General features: G+C 32.9%; 2 protein-coding genes across 2 annotated transcripts in view; both read right to left on the bottom strand.

The window, feature by feature from the left end:
• LOC143085552 (sialin-like) overlaps positions 1-2,554 on the bottom strand; it is a 44,345-nt gene extending 41,791 nt beyond the window's left edge. The window contains exon 1 of the mRNA XM_076261983.1: positions 2,534-2,554. The gene's annotated coding sequence lies outside the window, so the exon portion shown is untranslated. The remainder of the gene's footprint in view (positions 1-2,533) is intronic.
• Positions 2,555-6,604: 4,050 nt separating this feature from the next.
• LOC143046637 (protein meiotic P26-like) lies at positions 6,605-8,120 on the bottom strand. Its single transcript, XM_076219787.1, has one exon. The coding sequence runs from the start codon at positions 8,111-8,113 to the stop codon at positions 6,695-6,697; it is 1,419 nt and encodes a 472-aa protein (XP_076075902.1). The 5' UTR covers positions 8,114-8,120; the 3' UTR covers positions 6,605-6,694.
• Positions 8,121-18,494: the final 10,374 nt, after the last annotated feature.

Raw genomic sequence — 18,494 nt, 5'->3', positions numbered from 1 at the left:
GCAACTGCCTCCCCTGAATTTTCTACACCATTTTTTTTTTTAAGTAATAAAATGAAATACTGACAATATGTATACGAAGAACTGGAATCTATATTATAAACAACACAAGTTTACAGTTTTAACAGTGTTATCATGATACGTGACATATTTGTTATTTTTCGGATTTTTGATCGAAAGTGAACCGTTTCAGTATTTAAAAAAAAAATCATGTGGCCGCCCGTCTGTTATTCAGTATTCGCTCGAGAACACATATGAAACTTTGCAACAATGCTTTCGACAATTTTGAATAAAACTTAACTATTCACATTTATTTAGGGGCTCAATTGAGCAGAGGAAGTTCCCTTTGTATTGTGAATCTTTTATAATATCGGAAATTTGTTACCGGCTGTATCAGCTGTTGGGTCAACGTCACCCAATCGTACGAGAACATTATGGTCAATGCCTTAGTAGTTAAACACTCCCATTCGTTGTAGCAGGGACTTTCTATACTAAGTATATACTAGTTTAGAAAATCCCTGGTTGTAGTTATATACATGTCTGTTCAGCTTTCAACAATATTGAAATTCAAGGTCTTCGATAAAGAAAGATCTTGCGTTCTATGATCTTGCTGTATATATATATATATATATATATATATATATATATATATATATATATATATATATATATATATATTTAACTTACCAGTTTGATTTCTAACAAAAATATCTTTAAATACAGATAATAATTGTTTGCATAAAAATTGCTTCCAGGATCCAGCAATACTGATGTTTCTTTGAGTAAGGAAATCGAAGGAAAACGGGTGATTTTTAGCCATTTTACTGAGAGAAAAAAATCGGCGGGGGGGGGGGGGGGCTGCGACCCCCAACCCCTCTATCTTGGGGGCCTCAGTCGGCAGCCCCCAAACCCTGCCTCCCCTGAATTCAAACCCTAGTTACGGCCCTGCCCTCGGAGACGAGACGTCCACCAGCAGTGGCATCGACCCAGTGGTGTAAATAGTTATCAAAGGTACCAGGATTATAACTTAGTACGCCAGACAGTAAAGACAAGCAAAGTAGTATATAGCTGTTTCATAGTCATAATGCAGGGTCACATTCAAAACTGACCGAAACTCATCAACTGTAAGAGGAAAACAACGGAACAACATAAACACTAAATTTCTACAAAAAAGTTTTATAGGTTAGCATCTCCTGCAATGCATGCATCAATTATAATAGCATATAAGGTTTCAATTTACTGTACCAGATGTCACACTTCGACAATTAATCAATGAGTTTGACTGTCCTCTTGTATCTTTCGCCACTCTTTTAATGTTGACAATTGGAAAGTTTGTCACAGATTTTAGTTTGAAGCCGTCATTCTGTGACATTATTGAGGTAATGTAAAGATATGAAACAGACCGTCTTCTTTTGATAGCATTTACCTTTAATATCAATTTCACTAGAACTAATAAGATGTGTGCATTCATTGGAAAGTGGGTTCCTAAGGTACCAGAACAACATTAATATACTGGCATTTAAAAGTGAAATTAAAGAGCTATGCAAGATGATTGTTCTTTTTGTCTTCGGTGATGTTCTGAATGGTATGATCAAATAATTTTGATGTGTTAACATCTCTACATTTGGTGCTAGACAAAATACCGACATCATAAATTGTATCTTATAGTATAACCCATCTCAATTATCCAATTCAGAACTCTTGCTTTTGTAAGGCATATAGTGTACTATGTATGGGATCATTTTGTTGAGTGATAGATTTCAACTATAACCGTGACCTGTTTAGAAACAATGTAATGATCAGGCTGGTGAAAGTGTATTTTGAGAAATGTATTGTTATCAGGATTTTTTACAATAATTAGAGCGGTGAGTATTCACTCTCTCCTTAAGTCTTTGTGGGATTTCGACTTAGATCCGTCCACAAATAGTACACTCAAAACCGTTCACAATTTTAGAAGCGGAACAATTCAGATCCTTATGACTACGTGTATTATAAAGGCAACTGTAGTATACGGTACCAGTATTCAAAAGTCATAAATCGATTGAGAAAAAAAAACTGATGTCGAAGAATATTTCAAAGAGAAAATCAAAAAGGTGTGTTCATATTTATTAAACAAAGTGAAACCAATCAAACGTTATATTCTAAAACATATTTACCCCCCCCCCCCCCCCCCTTTTCATTTTTTTTCACTTAATCTATGCGTAATAGCCCTTCTAGTTAATTTGTCCCGGACGGATTTTGAAATGAATCTAACGGAACTATAAACATGAACGAATGAAGTAGATGTTGGGTATACGCCAAAGAGATAGCACCAACTGAAATCAAAGATATCCCGAAAGGACATATAATGGCAACATGCAGTATTCAATAATTGTAAAATGTCATGCATAAATTACTCGAATGTATAGATGCAAATCATAAAAAAAATATGTAGCAAGCAAATCAAAGGTCTGCCCTTCAAACTAAAATTCTTCAAATAACATGAAGATTAAGGAGAAAGCCGGTAAAATTCGTATAAGATTAAAAAATAACAAACCTTTCACTGCGTAACGGAATATTTACAGGAAAGAACTTTACTTCTCGAGAAATCATATGGACTGACAAATTCCTCATAATTAACTTTATAGCATGAAAAAAAATCATTAAAAATGTTCATGTAAATTAACCCCTAAATGTCATTCGGGTGAAACAGGTCACCTTATCTTTGTAGTATAACTAACATATACCAACTTGATAGTTCAAGAACTATATCATATGTTTTAAATGTCCGCGTATTTGATTCTCTACCCACAAACAAATAATCAGCTATTAATTGCGTGCTAATCATTCACACTACACGTAATGAACACGTATGGTCCTACATAATGCATCCTGTCGATACTTATATGAAGGCAATGGACAAAAAAATACTAAGATCAGGGAACAATCCTATAACTTCAAAAAGGGGAGGGAAGTATTTTATTTCTATTTTTTTTAATCCTGATCCCCAATTTGATGGGGGAAAAAATTAACCTGGCCAAGCAGATGACAAAAAAAGATATTAAGTTTACACCTCGCGAGAAAAAAAATCTGACTTTAGATTGCCGTCATGACTGTAATGTGATTCGAAATTTTAATTAAAAAAAATAGTACCTTTCTTACTTATGACAAATGCATTACAAAGATTTCTGCAGTTTATCAAATTCGGAGACCTCTATAAAATTGAATATGAATAAAAAGGCTAAAGTAACGTACGTTAAAATTCTTTAATGGATATATAAAAGTATTAATTAGAATTTTTTTTTTATTTTGACTCAAATTCATTTTTAACTGGCATTACTTTAAAGCAAAACCACACACTACTATCCTTAGTTTAACATACAAAATGTATCTTCTTAGATACAGAGAATTAGGTTATAAATTAGCTTGATTTTAAAGTTAATATATCTTTTGATTGTCTTTATATTCAAAATTAACGAAACGCGCACTCGTTCTCGTTCTGACGTTGTCTTGTTGCTACTCGCATACGAGTTGTACTCGAATGGTATGGATTTCTAAGGTGGTGTTTCCTCTTTTGATTATGTGGTGACATATATAGATATAGAAAGATGTGGTGTGAGTGCCAATAAGACAACTCTCCGTCCAAGTAACAATTTATAAAACAAACCATTATTGGTCAAGGTACGGCCTTCAACACGGAGCATTGGCTCAGACCAACAGCAAGCTATGAAGGGCCCTAAAAATTATAAGTTTGTTGAATTTATTTAAAACCTGTCTTGGTCATCCTTTGATGTCTCATAGTTACCTCAGAATGTCTTTTTTGTTGGTTGTACTCTGGCTTTGATCTTTCGTATATTTGCTTGAAAGTGGGTGAGACCTGTTAATGTTTTTTTCATTTTTTTTTCATTATGAATTCTTTTATTTTTTTTATTAATTATTTTGAAAGAATGACTTGACGGTGTCAGAGCTTTAACACTTTAAAACTTAAAAGTACAACGTCTGCATTTAATCAAAGTGATGGGAATCACTTATGGAAAGATTAAAAAAGTAGTTTGAATTATTTCATATTAAGGTATGGTGGGAGAAAATGAACTTTAATAAAGATCTATTGCTGAAAATTGCATTAAAAGGGGGTCTTTCGATGGAAAAGTGCTTTTCCAGTGTTAAGATAAAATGAGCTCAAATTAAATAATATGGGTCTCTTAATTTGCACAATTTTATTTAAACTGCAGTTTATATCTTATCCAAATAATGTTGCCTGTTCTGAACATGTGGCAAAAAAAACAAAAAAATGCAAATCATAAATTCTTCTACTAAGTAAATGTTACCAACTATCCTTGTAAGACATTAAAGCTAGACCAACAGCTAAAAACTTTACAGTGTCATCAAAAATAATATCAACATGTTGTTTTGGGGCATTTTGTAAGTTGAAGTAAGTTTTGGTCAATTTTTAAAGTATTTTTCAACACAGGGCAAAACATACTTTTTCAACGTAAACAAATTAAAAATATATATATTTTATTGAAATGTGGATTCTTTCTTGATTGCAAAAATATATATTCACTTCTTATAAAAATTCAAATGACTAAAATAGACATTATGATTGATGGGAATAAACTAATAAACAATGGTATGTTATAATTAAAAGTTTTAAAACTTTAATACTGTTTCAAGCCAAATCCTGATAAAAAAATAAGTGATCTAATCTAAATTGTCGATTAATTACAGATGATTATTGGAAATTAAGTAAATTTCATGTCCCAGTTTAGATAAATTTAGAAACCTTTCTTTTTTCATCAAGGGCCTCGTTTGCCAAGAAGTCTAAGTAGTTCTTCTAAAGTAATCACTAGACAGTCAACACTGGGGGTTTCAGGGCAAACTCCGCCCGTGCTGGGGTTTTCGACTCCAATATTAATTGATTAGGACTGTTAGTTTTCCTATATCACATTTGAATGGTTTTCTCCAGGCACTCCTGCTCCCTCTACTAATAAAAACTGGGCGCCACGAAATAGCCGAAATGTGGCGCTTAAAAGTGACGTTAAAACATCAACAATCAATCCATCATTTTTTCTTATTGAAACTACGATGTTTGTACAAAGTGTTTAATTTATCAACTTTTTTGTAACTTCAAGTCAGATGGCGGATTCGTTTGTTTGTTTGTTTGTTTGTTTGTTGTTGTTTGTTTGTTTGTTTGTTTGTTTGTTTTTTTTTTTTTTTGGGAGCTGTTCATCCTTGAATTGGAGAACGAAACGTTTTTAGTCTCGCTACGATTGTTGATATTTTTTGATTTTATAGAATAGACTACATGTCACACCTTTTTCAGAATCCAGGAAACGCCCCTAAAGGTAAACATAGATTTGAACTGTGAATTATATCTGAGGTAGTTAATGCACACCTTAGCTGTGCATTATTCAGATTATCATTATAGCACAGTAAGAACAAAGAGATTTTACCCATGTCATGTGTTGATTTCGTTTTTGATTTCGTTTTAATGTTTCTCTATCTCTATTATATATATTATACTTTTGAAGATAATAGAGTCGGCAAAACACACACACAAAAAATATAGTAAAAATTCTCCTTGCTTCAATTATTTATTGACCTTGTCTTACTAATATGTTTTCTAGAACAACAAATAGAAATTTGTTACGATAGTATGAACAGAATAGAACTTCTACTATAGGCATTGGGTGTGTATGTGTTTGTGTGGCTAGGGTGAGGTTTTTTTTAGAATTAAAAGATTGATGATTGATGTCTAGCCAAAAGGATAGTTTTATTATATAGTACAAGATGGCTTTTCGTGGAATGTATGTAGATAGTTATAAGAAAATGTGGTATGAATGCCAATGAGACAACTCTCCTTCCATGTCACAATTTGTAAAAGTAAACCATTATAGGTCAACATACGGTCTTCAACACGGAGCCTTGGCTCACAATGAACAGCAAGCTATATATAGGTCCCCAAAAACTATGTGTTTTCTGGAAATATAGCATCATTTAGGGCAGCATAATTCTTCAGATAGCGTTTGAATTTTTCATTTCGAATTATTAATAACAAACTGATTTCTCATAAATTAACGTGACAAGACTTATAATTATGATGCACGTCGATCTCTTCTGAAATGAATCATCGACACTCGAAATCAAAAAGTTAAAATTCAAATCAAGTGGAAAAGCATTTATGATCTGAACTTCCGAAAGAATTTTTCAAATATTGGTTCGCAGTTTTTGAGAAAAGAAAATCTTTCAAATAAAAAAAAATCACACTTTTTTAAACCTTGAAGCCTTATTGTAAATTTCTAAAAGTATAAACACTCGTTGTTGACCTTTTGTGAGTTACTGAGTGACCGACATAAGGCCAGACAGACGGAACCGTCCACTATCTCACCTGGTGATATACTTAGAACGAAACGAAAGTGATCAATATAAGTAAAATGATAGCATGGCATTTTAATTGGAATATTTCATCTTTGGGTTCACGATATTTCCAGTATTCTTCTTAACATTTGATAGCGTCATTAACACTGACATTTTCAAGTGAAATTACTCATAGCACAAGAACAAGATGAACATCCGCTGGCCTGTAATGATACTGGAAATTAAGCAGAAACTGTCGTAGTCATCTGTGATACCTTTTATTACGATATAATAATAGACAAATTTTATTAAAAATAATTATGCATACAAAAAATGAATGTTCGACAAGCGCTGCTAAATTCTATCTGACAAATTCACTTTTCGTTTTATCTGTTTGCGTGCTATAATGTTCTAAGTCCCTTAGTTTCCTGCGTTGTTCTATTCTCCACCTCTTTTTTATTTCCGACTTCTTCATTCCTATACTCGTTTTCCTACATTTAGAATCAATACCCTTCGAATGACCTGTGTTCAAAGAGGAATCATTTTTGCTAATAGTATCTGAATCAGAATCGTCATAATCATCAAAAGATTCATCTTTAATTTCATTTTTAACACATTTGGTGCTAGAAAAATGTAAAACTTGTGGAATTTTATCATTGTTAATGACTATTTTTTCTTCAATATTTTTGACAATGTCATCTACGCTATCAATAAATTGAAACTCTATTTTGCTGTATGTATTTTGAGTGCTCTCAAAACTTCTAAATTGTTTTTCAATATAAATCTTCAATTTTTTAATTTCAATCATTAATTGGACATCCGAAGCTTCTTTTAATGTAGCTTCCAAGATTTGCTTAGTATTTGTGACAGCTTTCTTTCTATTCTCGGCATCACGAATAGATAACTCGAGTTTAGCCTGTTCACTGTGGTATGTTTTTTGGTATGCCTTTGTCCATTTACTTTTAAGTTCCTCAATCTTTTGCAGTAATGTTTTCCAAAATTGATCGCATTTCTGCATTTCGGTATTGTAAGTAGCGCCAATGTCAACTAAAGAACTTCTTTCAGATTCCAACACAGCATCTAAATCTGCCAATAAAGCACTAACCTCGTTTGTAGTCTTGCTTACGGTGTTTGATTCTCTGAATTTCTTAGCAGCTTCCTCGATAGTCAGAACATTTTTGCATTTTCTATGTTTGACTGAAACACATATTGAACAGCATGGACAATCATGATCTACACAGAATAATTCCAGCTCTTTAGTTTTGTGCTCGGAGCACATGTTCTTAAATGATTTCAAAGCATAGCCGTCTTTTAAAATGTCTGATATTGGAACAATTTCATGGTTTGAACTTAATTTACTACTTTTATGACATCTTGTACATGTTGCGCAAAGAGTGTCAGAGCAATCAATACACACGGAAGACGCTTCTGATTTCGTATTAACATCAAATCGTTCGCATGACATGCATATCTTTTCTGTACGTTCTACTTTATGTTTTTCGATTAATCCGACAAGGAGAAAATTCAGAGGCAACTGTTTTGCCCATTCCTCTGGCGTTATTCCTTCAGCAGGGACAGAAACCTTAGCTCTACAAACTGGACAACCAATACTTGTATTGTCTTTTTCAAACACGGAAGTAATATATGTGGCAATACAACTTTCGCAAAATGTATGTAAACATGGTAAATACTTCGGATTATTAAACTGTTCTAGACAAATTGTACACGTTATTATATCGTCATCCTTTATACAGGAAGTTAATACTTCAGCAGTCGCCATTGTATATGCTCTACGAGTTTTGTATTGTTATGTTTTGTATCACTTTACCTATTAATTGCAGGTAACAACAAGTAATTGCTTTTCTAAAAAGCTTGCTGTTTTATAGCTTATCATTCCGGAAAAGATAAGGATAAAGGGATTTTTTTTCTACAAGTGTGGAGTTGTGGAAATAGATCAGTGTGGATAGTATGTTGGATGTTTGTGTGTTTTCTGGCAAAATGAGTTCAGTTTTTCCCATTCAGTTGGGTTCTATAAATTATGTTCCACATTTTTGATTTTTGATAGCTATGAGAGGAACACATAAGGTTCACTTCTACATGATGTGATTTAAATATGGGAAACAAATTGTTAGTAATAGTAGTATACACATCGAGTCATGAATATACAATCTGTCGATACCTATATCTTGACATTGCACAAGGTCATTTTTTCTCTCTGACTGTTTTAATGATGTCTTTACACTAAATTCATTGGATGTTGGATGTGTACTGATTGATAATGTAGTCTTAGATGCATGATTGTTTTATTAGATGTAAGTGGCTTTGAACTAGCTGGCAGTAACTGTGAGATCTCTTAGATCTGTACCTAATGTCTTTTTGTTGTTTGGATATACAAGTACCTGGCCACGTCCACTCTGTGTAGCATTTCTGTTTATATCCATATGATGAGTTAAGCCTTTTTCAACGGTATTTTATAGTTCGTTCTAATGTTGAACTATTACGCGACTGTCCCAGGTTAGGGGAGTGTTGGGATCCCGCTAACATGTTTAACCCCGCCACGTTCTATATTTATGTGCCTGTCCCAAGTCAGGAGTCTGTAATTCAGTGGTTGTTGTTTATTGATGAGTTACTCATTTGCTTTTCGTTCATTTTTTGTACATATATTAGGCCGCTAGTTTTCTCGTTCGAATTGTTTTACTTTTGCAATTTCGGGGACTTTTATAGCTGACTATGCGCCAGTATGCGGTATGGGGTTTGTTCATAGTTGAAGGCCGTACTGTGACCTATAGTTGTTAATTTCTGTATCATTTGGTTTCTTGTGGAAAGTTGTCTCTTTGACAATCATACCACATCTTTTTTATATTACCCATGAAAACTTACCATTGACCAAAATGAGGTTAAGGTCAGATGATACCTGCTAGACCGACATATACAGCTTATAACCATTCAATAAAAATATAAAGTTAACCTATTGCTTATAGTATAAGAACAAGAGTGCACACCTGAAATGTCTCACCTTCTTTACTAAGCATTGATATTATGGTGATATTCCTAAATAAAAAGCTTTACTACAACTATTACATCAACTTAACATGATCCAAGAAAATCAGGTCAAGGTCATATAAACCAAATGAGAAAAACATGTACACCTATAATCATTCAATACACTGAATATAATTGCCTATTGCTTGTAGTTTATAAGAAACAGAATTAACCAAGAAATTAAACATTAACTATAACCACTGAACCATGAAAATGAGTTCAAGGTCAGATGACACCTGGCAATCCTTCCATACACCAAATATACTAGACCATCAAACTTTATCCACTTATCCATGAAATGAGGTCCATGTCAAGTGCAAACTGTGTGAGGACCTTGCAAGATACGCACATACCAAATATAGTTAACCTACTACTCATAATAAGAGAGAAATTAACACTACATAAAACTTAAAAGTTCTTTTTCAAGTAGTCACTGAACCATGAAATTGAGGTCAAGGACACTGGATGTTTAACAGAAGGAAACTTCGTAATGAGGCTTATACATGTATATACAAAGTATGAAGTACCCAGGTCTTCCACCTTCTAAAATATAAAGCTTTTAAGAAGTAAGCAGAAGTAAGCCAACACCGCTCCTGCTGTAGACGCCGGATCGCTATCCCCATGTAAAGCTATCACAGGCTCCAGGGCCGTAACTAGGGTTTGAATTCAGGGGAGGCAGGGTTTGGGGGCCGCCGACTGAGGCCCCTAAGATAGAGGGGTTGGGGGTCGCAGCCCCCCGCCGATTTTTTTTCTCTCAGTGAAATGGCTAAAAATCACCCGTTTTCCTTCGATTTCCTTACTCAAAGAAACATCAGTATTGCTGGATCCTGGAAGCAATTTTTATGCAAACAATTATTATCTGTATTTAAAGATATTTTTGTTAGAAATCAAACTGGTAAGTTAAATATATATATATACAGCAAGATCATAGAACGCAAGATCTTTTTTTATCGAGGACCTTGAATTTCAATATTGTTGAAAGCTGAACAGACATGTATATAACTACAATCAGGGATTTTCTAAACTAGTATATACTTAGTATAGAAAGTCCCTTCTACAACGAATGGGAGTGTTTAACTACTAAGGCATTGACCATAATGTTCTCGTACGATTGGGTGACGTTGACCCAACAGCTGATACAGCCGGTAACAAATTTCCGATATTATAAAAGATTCACAATACAAAGGGAACTTCCTCTGCTTAATTGAGCCCCTAAATAAATGTGAATAGTTAAGTTTTATTCAAAATTGTCGAAAGCATTGCTGCAAAGTTTCATATGTATTCTCAAACGAATACTGAATAACAGACGGGCGGCCACATGATTTTTTTTTTAAATACTGAAACGGTTCACTTTCGATCAAAAATCCGGAAAATAACAGATATGTCACGTATCATGATAACACTGTTAAAACTGTAAACTTGTGTTGTTTATAATATAAATTCCAGTTCTTCGTATACATATTGTCAGTATTTCATTTTATTACTTTAAAAAAAATTGGTGTAGAAAATTCAGGGGAGGCAGTTGCCTCCCCTGCCTCATAGGTAGTTACGGCCCTGGCCGCTTGACAAAAACAGAACAAAAGACAAAAACTAAACAATCAGGAATGAACCGTGAAAATGAGGTCAAGGTCAAATAAAACCTGTGAAAACGACATGTACATCAAAAAATATTTCCATCCACCAAATATAGCTCAAATAAAAAGGGACCAAAACTCAACCAGATGCTCCGCAGGGCGCAGCTTTGTACGACCACAGAGGTTGAACCCTGAACGGTTGGGGCAAGTATGTACACAACATTCAAGCTGGATTCAGCTCTAAATTTGGATTGTGATTAAATAGTTGACACAGCACAGGTTTCTGACACAGAATGAATGTGGTCTAATGAACTTAAAATATTTTTTTTGCCTTTGAGCAATTCACTATGCTGTTGAATATCAATCCTCTCAAAAAAATGTTTGAAGAAATTTTCTTTTTATTTATAAAATCTGAAATGAGAAAAATTTTAAATCCCTTCTCCCCCTTCTCTCACTAAAAGTGAATATACATTGTATATTGTATAAAACAATGATTTAAGTTGATTCAACTACTATTCTGGACAAAGAAAGATAACTCCAATTGAAAATTTCTTGCTATTGCCAGAGACATATAATACAAGAGATTGGCAACTCTAGTAGAGTCTATATAACGGCCAATGAAATCACTTGGCCACCGGAAGTGCTTGGGATTATGATGTGACCTGGGATGAAGGAGGATCGAGATGAGAAAATTCCGCCATTGTTGTTAAAAGAGACGATACGCTTACAGATTTGTTTTCTCGTTTATGTCGATTGCTTTCACAGCTAAAGCATGTAAGTATATTCAAAAGATACATTTAACTAGTTCTACCAATTTGTTTATACTATAATGTGCTGAGATGATGCAGACCAATTTAAATTCGGTCCATTCAGCTTCCCCTCTTTATTGCTGTAGAACCGGTGTGGCCCACCATTTTTTTCCATAAAATTTAAAATTTACGATTTTATATACAATTTTAAAGTGTTATTCTACTCCCGATTGTTATCCCGTTAAAATTATACTATTTTCGTATATTTTGATCAAATAGTGTTTTCATAAAATACCATCAAAGGTGATTTATTTTTTTCACATTGATACCCAATCCAGCCATGCGAGAATTACCTTTTTTTCATAAAACTTAGAAATTATCGAATAAATATGCAATTTAATGAGCCTGTATAAATTCCAAATGTTATCTTGTTAAAATAAGATCAGCGGGGCATATATATGTGTATACCATGGACATATGTACACATTCCCAATATATTCTTCTTTTCTTTATAAATTTTGCCCATTATTCTCTATTCTTTATTTATTTTAGCACCCCATCATTCTCCAAACTTGATATTTTGATAAAATGTTTCCTCTTGATTTTACTTTTCTGATTTCAATTTATGCAGTTATTACAATACTCCTATTGTATGAATGTAAGACAGTGTCAGAAAGTCACAGGACAAAAGTCACAATTCATTTTTTCTGATTATTTCTTTGAACAAAAAAACGCTTATTTCTATTCTTGAACAATTGTATATAAACCAACTTTGTAAACAAAAATAATCAAAAACAATTAAAAAATGTTCAAATAATTGTTGAAAAAACAAAATGTCAAACTGGTTTGGCACTTAAATGGCTTCATGGTGCCAAGAAATTTTTCTTTTGCATGATTAAAATTAAATAAATATTTTTCAAATATAATGACACATTTATTAAACTTTAATATGAATATATGTATTAAAAAGTAAATATTTAAAGATATTTCTCTTATATATACAAACAATTGTCAATAGATTATTTGTGACTTTTTGTCCTACCAAATTTGTGACTTTATGTCCTGTGACTTTCTGTCTGTTTACCTTTTGTAAACACCTTCCCATTGGCGGATCCAGCCCCTTTTCTTGGACGATCAATGAATTTGAATGGGGACATGTGGTTGGAACCCCCCTTTATCCTGGGTTGATCCGCTCCTGCTTCCAGACCCTCATGAGATAGAAGCAGAGACTAAGTAAAGTTGATGTCAGCAACTTACATTGTATGTTCACTGTACGATGTTTAACAATTGACAAATATATCAAATATTTGTTCCTAATAGCAAGCTTGAAAGGTCCATACATGACAAAATGAAATTTAAAATAGATTTTGCATAATAAAAACCTGCAGAATGTTGTATGACATACATGTAGGAAGTAAAGTTTAAAAGTAAGACAAATAGATGTTGTATAATAGGCTCTACAAATTCAAATTTCTTTTCAACTCTAAAATATTTTTTTTTTTTAATTTAGAATGCCAAAAGAGGAAAAGATGTAGTAAGTTAACAAAAGGAGTTAAAAAGAAAGGTAATCCTCGACCATGGACAGCTGTTGATACCATTATGGAGGAGATATCTGTTGCAGTTTCAATCCACACTGAAGATGAAAAGGATCATCCAATTATAACAAATCTCTGGTCGAGTTTGTACGTTCTGAGGAAATTTCTATTACATCAGAAGAAGTCAAAGGAGAACTCTTGTTAGATGAACACTCAGACCATACTTATGCAGCAAAAGAACAGCCATTTGAGAATGAATAAATATGTACGCTTGAATTTGATTGCCATGCTGATTTTTTTCTTGCACCACTGGAAGGCACAGAGCAACTGATTACACAATACATTTGTTATTGAGATATTTGCAGTGAATGAGACACACAATGAACATGAAGAACCTTGCCTTTCTCTCATTCTCCCTTTCAGACTTTATGCAATTTATTACAAGTTAGCATCAATGATGCATGTACATATATCCTTAGCTGTACAGATACCGAAATTTGCATACTGTTGAACTGTACCAGATCAGTTGCAGGGGAATTAGCATGAAGCTCTCAGTTATCATTGACAGTAACATTACAAGTGAATGTTTGATAATAAAAATATTATTTATACCTGGAATGAGTTTTGTTCTCTTATATCTTGGTTTAATTATTGAAAAAGGATGGAATGATGTGTAGTGATAGTCTAGATATATTGTATACATAAATACTTGTTCTGATTCTCAGTCTGACTGGTCTTTTTCATTTCAGAATAATGAGATGTATGACAGTGTTTTTTTACAGAACGATGTAATTTGGTTTATCCAAAAGCCACACCAAATTAATTGGTTTATATGATTTATAGATATGCTTACTGTGGGGGGAAAAACATAACAAACAAACAACATAAAATTGTACGGCTTGTGATAATGGTGAAATATATAATCATGCCTTTATTATCTTTGTGTCTTTCCAAAGTTAGAAGCCTGTAATTAACTTGTGGTTTGTTGCTGTATATCATATTTGGATTTTTTTGTACATAAATCGGGCGGTTAGTTTTCTTGTTTGAATGAAACCTTTTTCATACATGTAAATAGACCTTGTATAGTTCGCAGTGCAGTATGAATTTTACTCATTTCTAAGAGCCTTATGGTTACATACAGTTGTTAATGTCTGTATCATTTGGTTTCTTGTGGAGAGTTCAATATTATATTGCATATACTGTACAGAAAAGAAATGTCATACACTCGCACATCAATATATTAAAAATATGCCATGAAATATTTTCCACTGGACGTTAGGCAACCATCAATTAAATCAGCCTGATCAACAACAAAGGTAGACGCATTTTCGTGCAGTTTGTACAAAGTAAACCAAAAGGTTTTAACTTACAAATCAAGTCAAATAGTTGTAAAATTATTTACACATGTGCATGTCCGTTTCAAAACTAAAAGGAGATTTTAACTAGTCCAAAAGTTAAAAAGAAAGAAAGAAGGGAAACATGTACATTTCGAAACATTTAGATATCAATGCGGCATTAAAACTGGTGTATGCTTTGAAGTCAACTTACCAAGCTGACAGAAGTATAACATAGTAAAATGTTTCTTCTTACAAAAATTGTTACATGAAAAGGCAGCAATACCTGCTGCTCTGAGTCTTTATCGTATATTTATCAGTTCCTTACACTTAAACTATGGTTTAATCTCTTTCTATTCGAGGTGAAAGGTGAGACTTATATTGCCATTTTCTATTAAATGATCATTAAATGTAAGTCCTAAATACACAATCCGCGAAAAGGAGAAACCATAAATAAACCATCAATCATAAAAAAAAAAACTCAATGCAAGCTCATAATGTAAATTTCGAAAAACACACTTAGAAAACAATTTACCGACAATCCAAAAAAAAACAAACTCAATACATGCCCAATTAATAAAGAACGCAAAAAGTAATAATTTTTTAATTATCTATAAAAATTATGAATATAAGACAAAGTTGATCATGATTAACGGTAAATAAACAAACAAATTAAGTTTTTTTTCTACTCGTTAATTAATTGTTGTATTTTTGGAAAGATTGTGGACACCTGTGGTGTTACAACTTCTTGTGTACCAGGTGTCAATTAAACAGGTTGTGATTTACCTGACCATCGAATAATTGAAGCCTAATATACATGTCACACTGTGAAATTATGTCTCCGACACAGGTGTATATTAAATAGAAACCCATTATGAAACTATCAAATAAAATGAACTCTGATACAATTTATTAAGTGTCAACTATTTAATATCGTTTTTTTTTTTAATTCAATATCAAATTATGTCTCTTTTTCAATAATACAAATAATACAAATCAAAATTAAAATGACATTGAAATAAATATTTATGCATGAACTCAAATTATTTAATTAATTATGTTAAATTAAACACTGAAACAGTTAATTTATGCTTAAACATTCACCCTTACTTCGAGTACTTTTAATACTTTGATAAAGACTCTATTACCCAAAGAGATCTCGCGAGGTTTAAATGTGGCCGGTGTGATATTACGGGATTTCGCCGAGTTGCCAATCTCTTGTATTATATGTCTCTGCTATTGCACAATACTGTGCAATTGAAAATATTTGCTATTGCACAATACTGTGCAATTGAAGATTTCTTGCTATTGCACAATACTGTGCAATTGAAAATTTCTTGCTATTGCACAATACTGTCACTGTGCTTAAACGGCTGTGGGTAACTTAAGTTACCCACAGCCCAAGATGGAGCCGCCTTGCGTCGGTTAGATACTTTTCTTCTATAGAATAACAATACCACGAATGCATCAATTAAACAACTGAATTTAAAAGTTGTATTGATCGTTTAGGGAAACCCCTAAACTGGAAAGGTGATTAAATTCTACAAAATAAACGATCACAGCACGATTTAAAAAAACACTTAGGCTGTCCGTAACTTCAAAACAACTTGTCCGTAACTTTTTTCATCATACCAATAGAGATGTCCGTAACTTTCAAAGAATCGGCATACGCGGATGTAATGTTTAAACTGATGATAGAGATTGCATCGAATACATATTCACAAAACGAAGTAGATGTCTAGTATGATATAATTCATTGTATCGATGGAAGACAAAATTGGGAAAAATATGAAAAAAATAACGATAAATCCGCAAAACTCGGGTCTCATTTTGTATAACGTCGAGGTATCCGAATCGCCAAGTTCGGAGGGTTGTTTCCGATCATAGCAGTATGATAAACTGTTGAAACATATCATTGTTCGTTTTTATTTTTGAACAAGTAGACTACACAAGTATTTTTTACACATAAATGTAGCATGTATACACTTACTGATTTTCTGCCAGCAACGACAAGGGTAGCGTGAATCCGGGATTTTGGATTTTGGAGGGGAACCCAAATTGCCCAGGCATGCAGTGGATAGACTATACGAGACTTAAGTGCACAAACTTTTTCCGTCTTTTTGAAAAAGCCAAAAACACTTTTCTCTCATCCCCACAAAAACCAAGATTTACAGTAAATGGGAAAATTTAAAAAAAGGACATTTTGTATAAATGAATAAACCTAGTTTTACAGCAGCTGCATATTTCATTTGTATGCAAGTTGCATTAAATCTCATTAAACTGAATAAAACTAAAAGACACAATAGGTAAAAGTCAGTGACAATAAAAGAAAAAGAGCAGTCAACATAGTGTAACAATTTGACATAATATATAAAAATATAAATAACTACGTAGGACAACAGGGTAATTTAATAGTCTAACAACCCCTGATAACATACAAAGAGAGAAAAAAAAAACATACTAGGAAACATATTCAAAAAATCATAACACTATAACTAACTGGTGGGATGTATAAATACCGAGCCGCGTCAAAGAGTATTCATCAAAATACACATAGAAAGAAACAGAGGTGAAGGTAAACCGCAAACATATAATTAAACTCAAAACATTAAAGAGTATGGAAAAGCCTTGGTCTGACAAGCGAAAAACGTCGATAAGACGCACATCAGTAAATAAAAGTTCAAACCATAACCAGGATGGAGTACCACAAACCCCACATAAAACTTCTGTGGTGTAAGTATGATGCGTTAATAAAATCACATTTGGTGGTGAATGAGTAGTATAAACGGCCGCGAAGGTTACAAATATGATGTTAATTGTCTTCTAATTGTTGAAATTATAATTCTTAAAATTTTAAATCAAAAGTTACCCACATCTAAAAATAAAGTTACGGACAGTCTGCTTAGTTTCGATCAAAAAGTTACGGACATCTTATGCATTTTTTAAAGTTGACCTTGCGCTTTAGTGAACTCTATATTAACAAATTTATGGTAATTGTTAGTCATTTCTTTGTTCAATAATCCTAAAAATATTTACATTCTGCATGAAAAACGTCGCAAAAGGTACATTTTGTATGAATTAAATATCAACGAGTTTAGAGTCCGCCATCTTGGGCTGTGGGTAACTTAAGTTACCCACAGCCGTTTAAGCACAGTGACTGTGCAATTGAAGATTTCTTGCTATTGATCATGCAGATAGAGCCAACAATGCAATTTTCCATATAATAAATATTTCCAAGGTGCAACTCTTTTTTTAAATTGTTGATCCACACAGATTTACAAACTTTTCAGAGACATTGCTAACAGAAACCTGGTTCATCATCCTTAATGCCTTGTGGTTTCCCATCAAAGTTATAACTCAAGACACCTGAACAGTTAAAGAAAGAACAATCGAAACTACTCTCATTCTAAATATAGATGGCTGATGACATTCCATTGCACTACATACATTTTACAATAGATACAAAACTCGAGAAGTACCTTAAGAAACCTTTTCCAATTGTTTAAAAATAAAATCACCACTAAACATAAGTATTCACAAATCTAACCAATCTATACTTTTCAATTGATAAAGAGGCATGTATTTTTGTTTATTGTTTTGAACATGAATCAGTTTGTAATTTTTCTTGCTTGTGCTGTTTATTGTTCGTAATGTCTGCACCATGAAGCTTGCTATCTGGATTTGAATTTGTTCATTGTTGAAATCAGCACGGTTATCACTTGTTGCTAACTTTTACAGCATACGATATGGTCCCTTGTGGAGAGTTGTCTCATTTGCAATCATACCACATTTTCTTATTCGAATATAATAATAATTCTAGTAGGTTGCATGTCTTCTACATGATTCCTGCACAGAACATGCCTTTTGACCAAATTATTTCTGTTATAATATTAGATTGAAAAAATAATTAATTGAATGAAAACTGAA

Source organism: Mytilus galloprovincialis, chromosome 1, assembly GCF_965363235.1.
Source record: "Mytilus galloprovincialis chromosome 1, xbMytGall1.hap1.1, whole genome shotgun sequence".
Lineage (NCBI taxonomy): Eukaryota > Metazoa > Mollusca > Bivalvia > Mytilida > Mytilidae > Mytilus > Mytilus galloprovincialis.
Note: the sequence above shows the minus strand (reverse complement) of the source record. Positions and strands in the feature narration are given on the sequence as shown.

Coding starts and splice junctions, on each gene's coding strand:
- LOC143046637 (XM_076219787.1), bottom strand. CDS start 8,113: ATGGCGACTGCTGAAGTATTAACTTCCTGTATAAAGGATGACGATATA.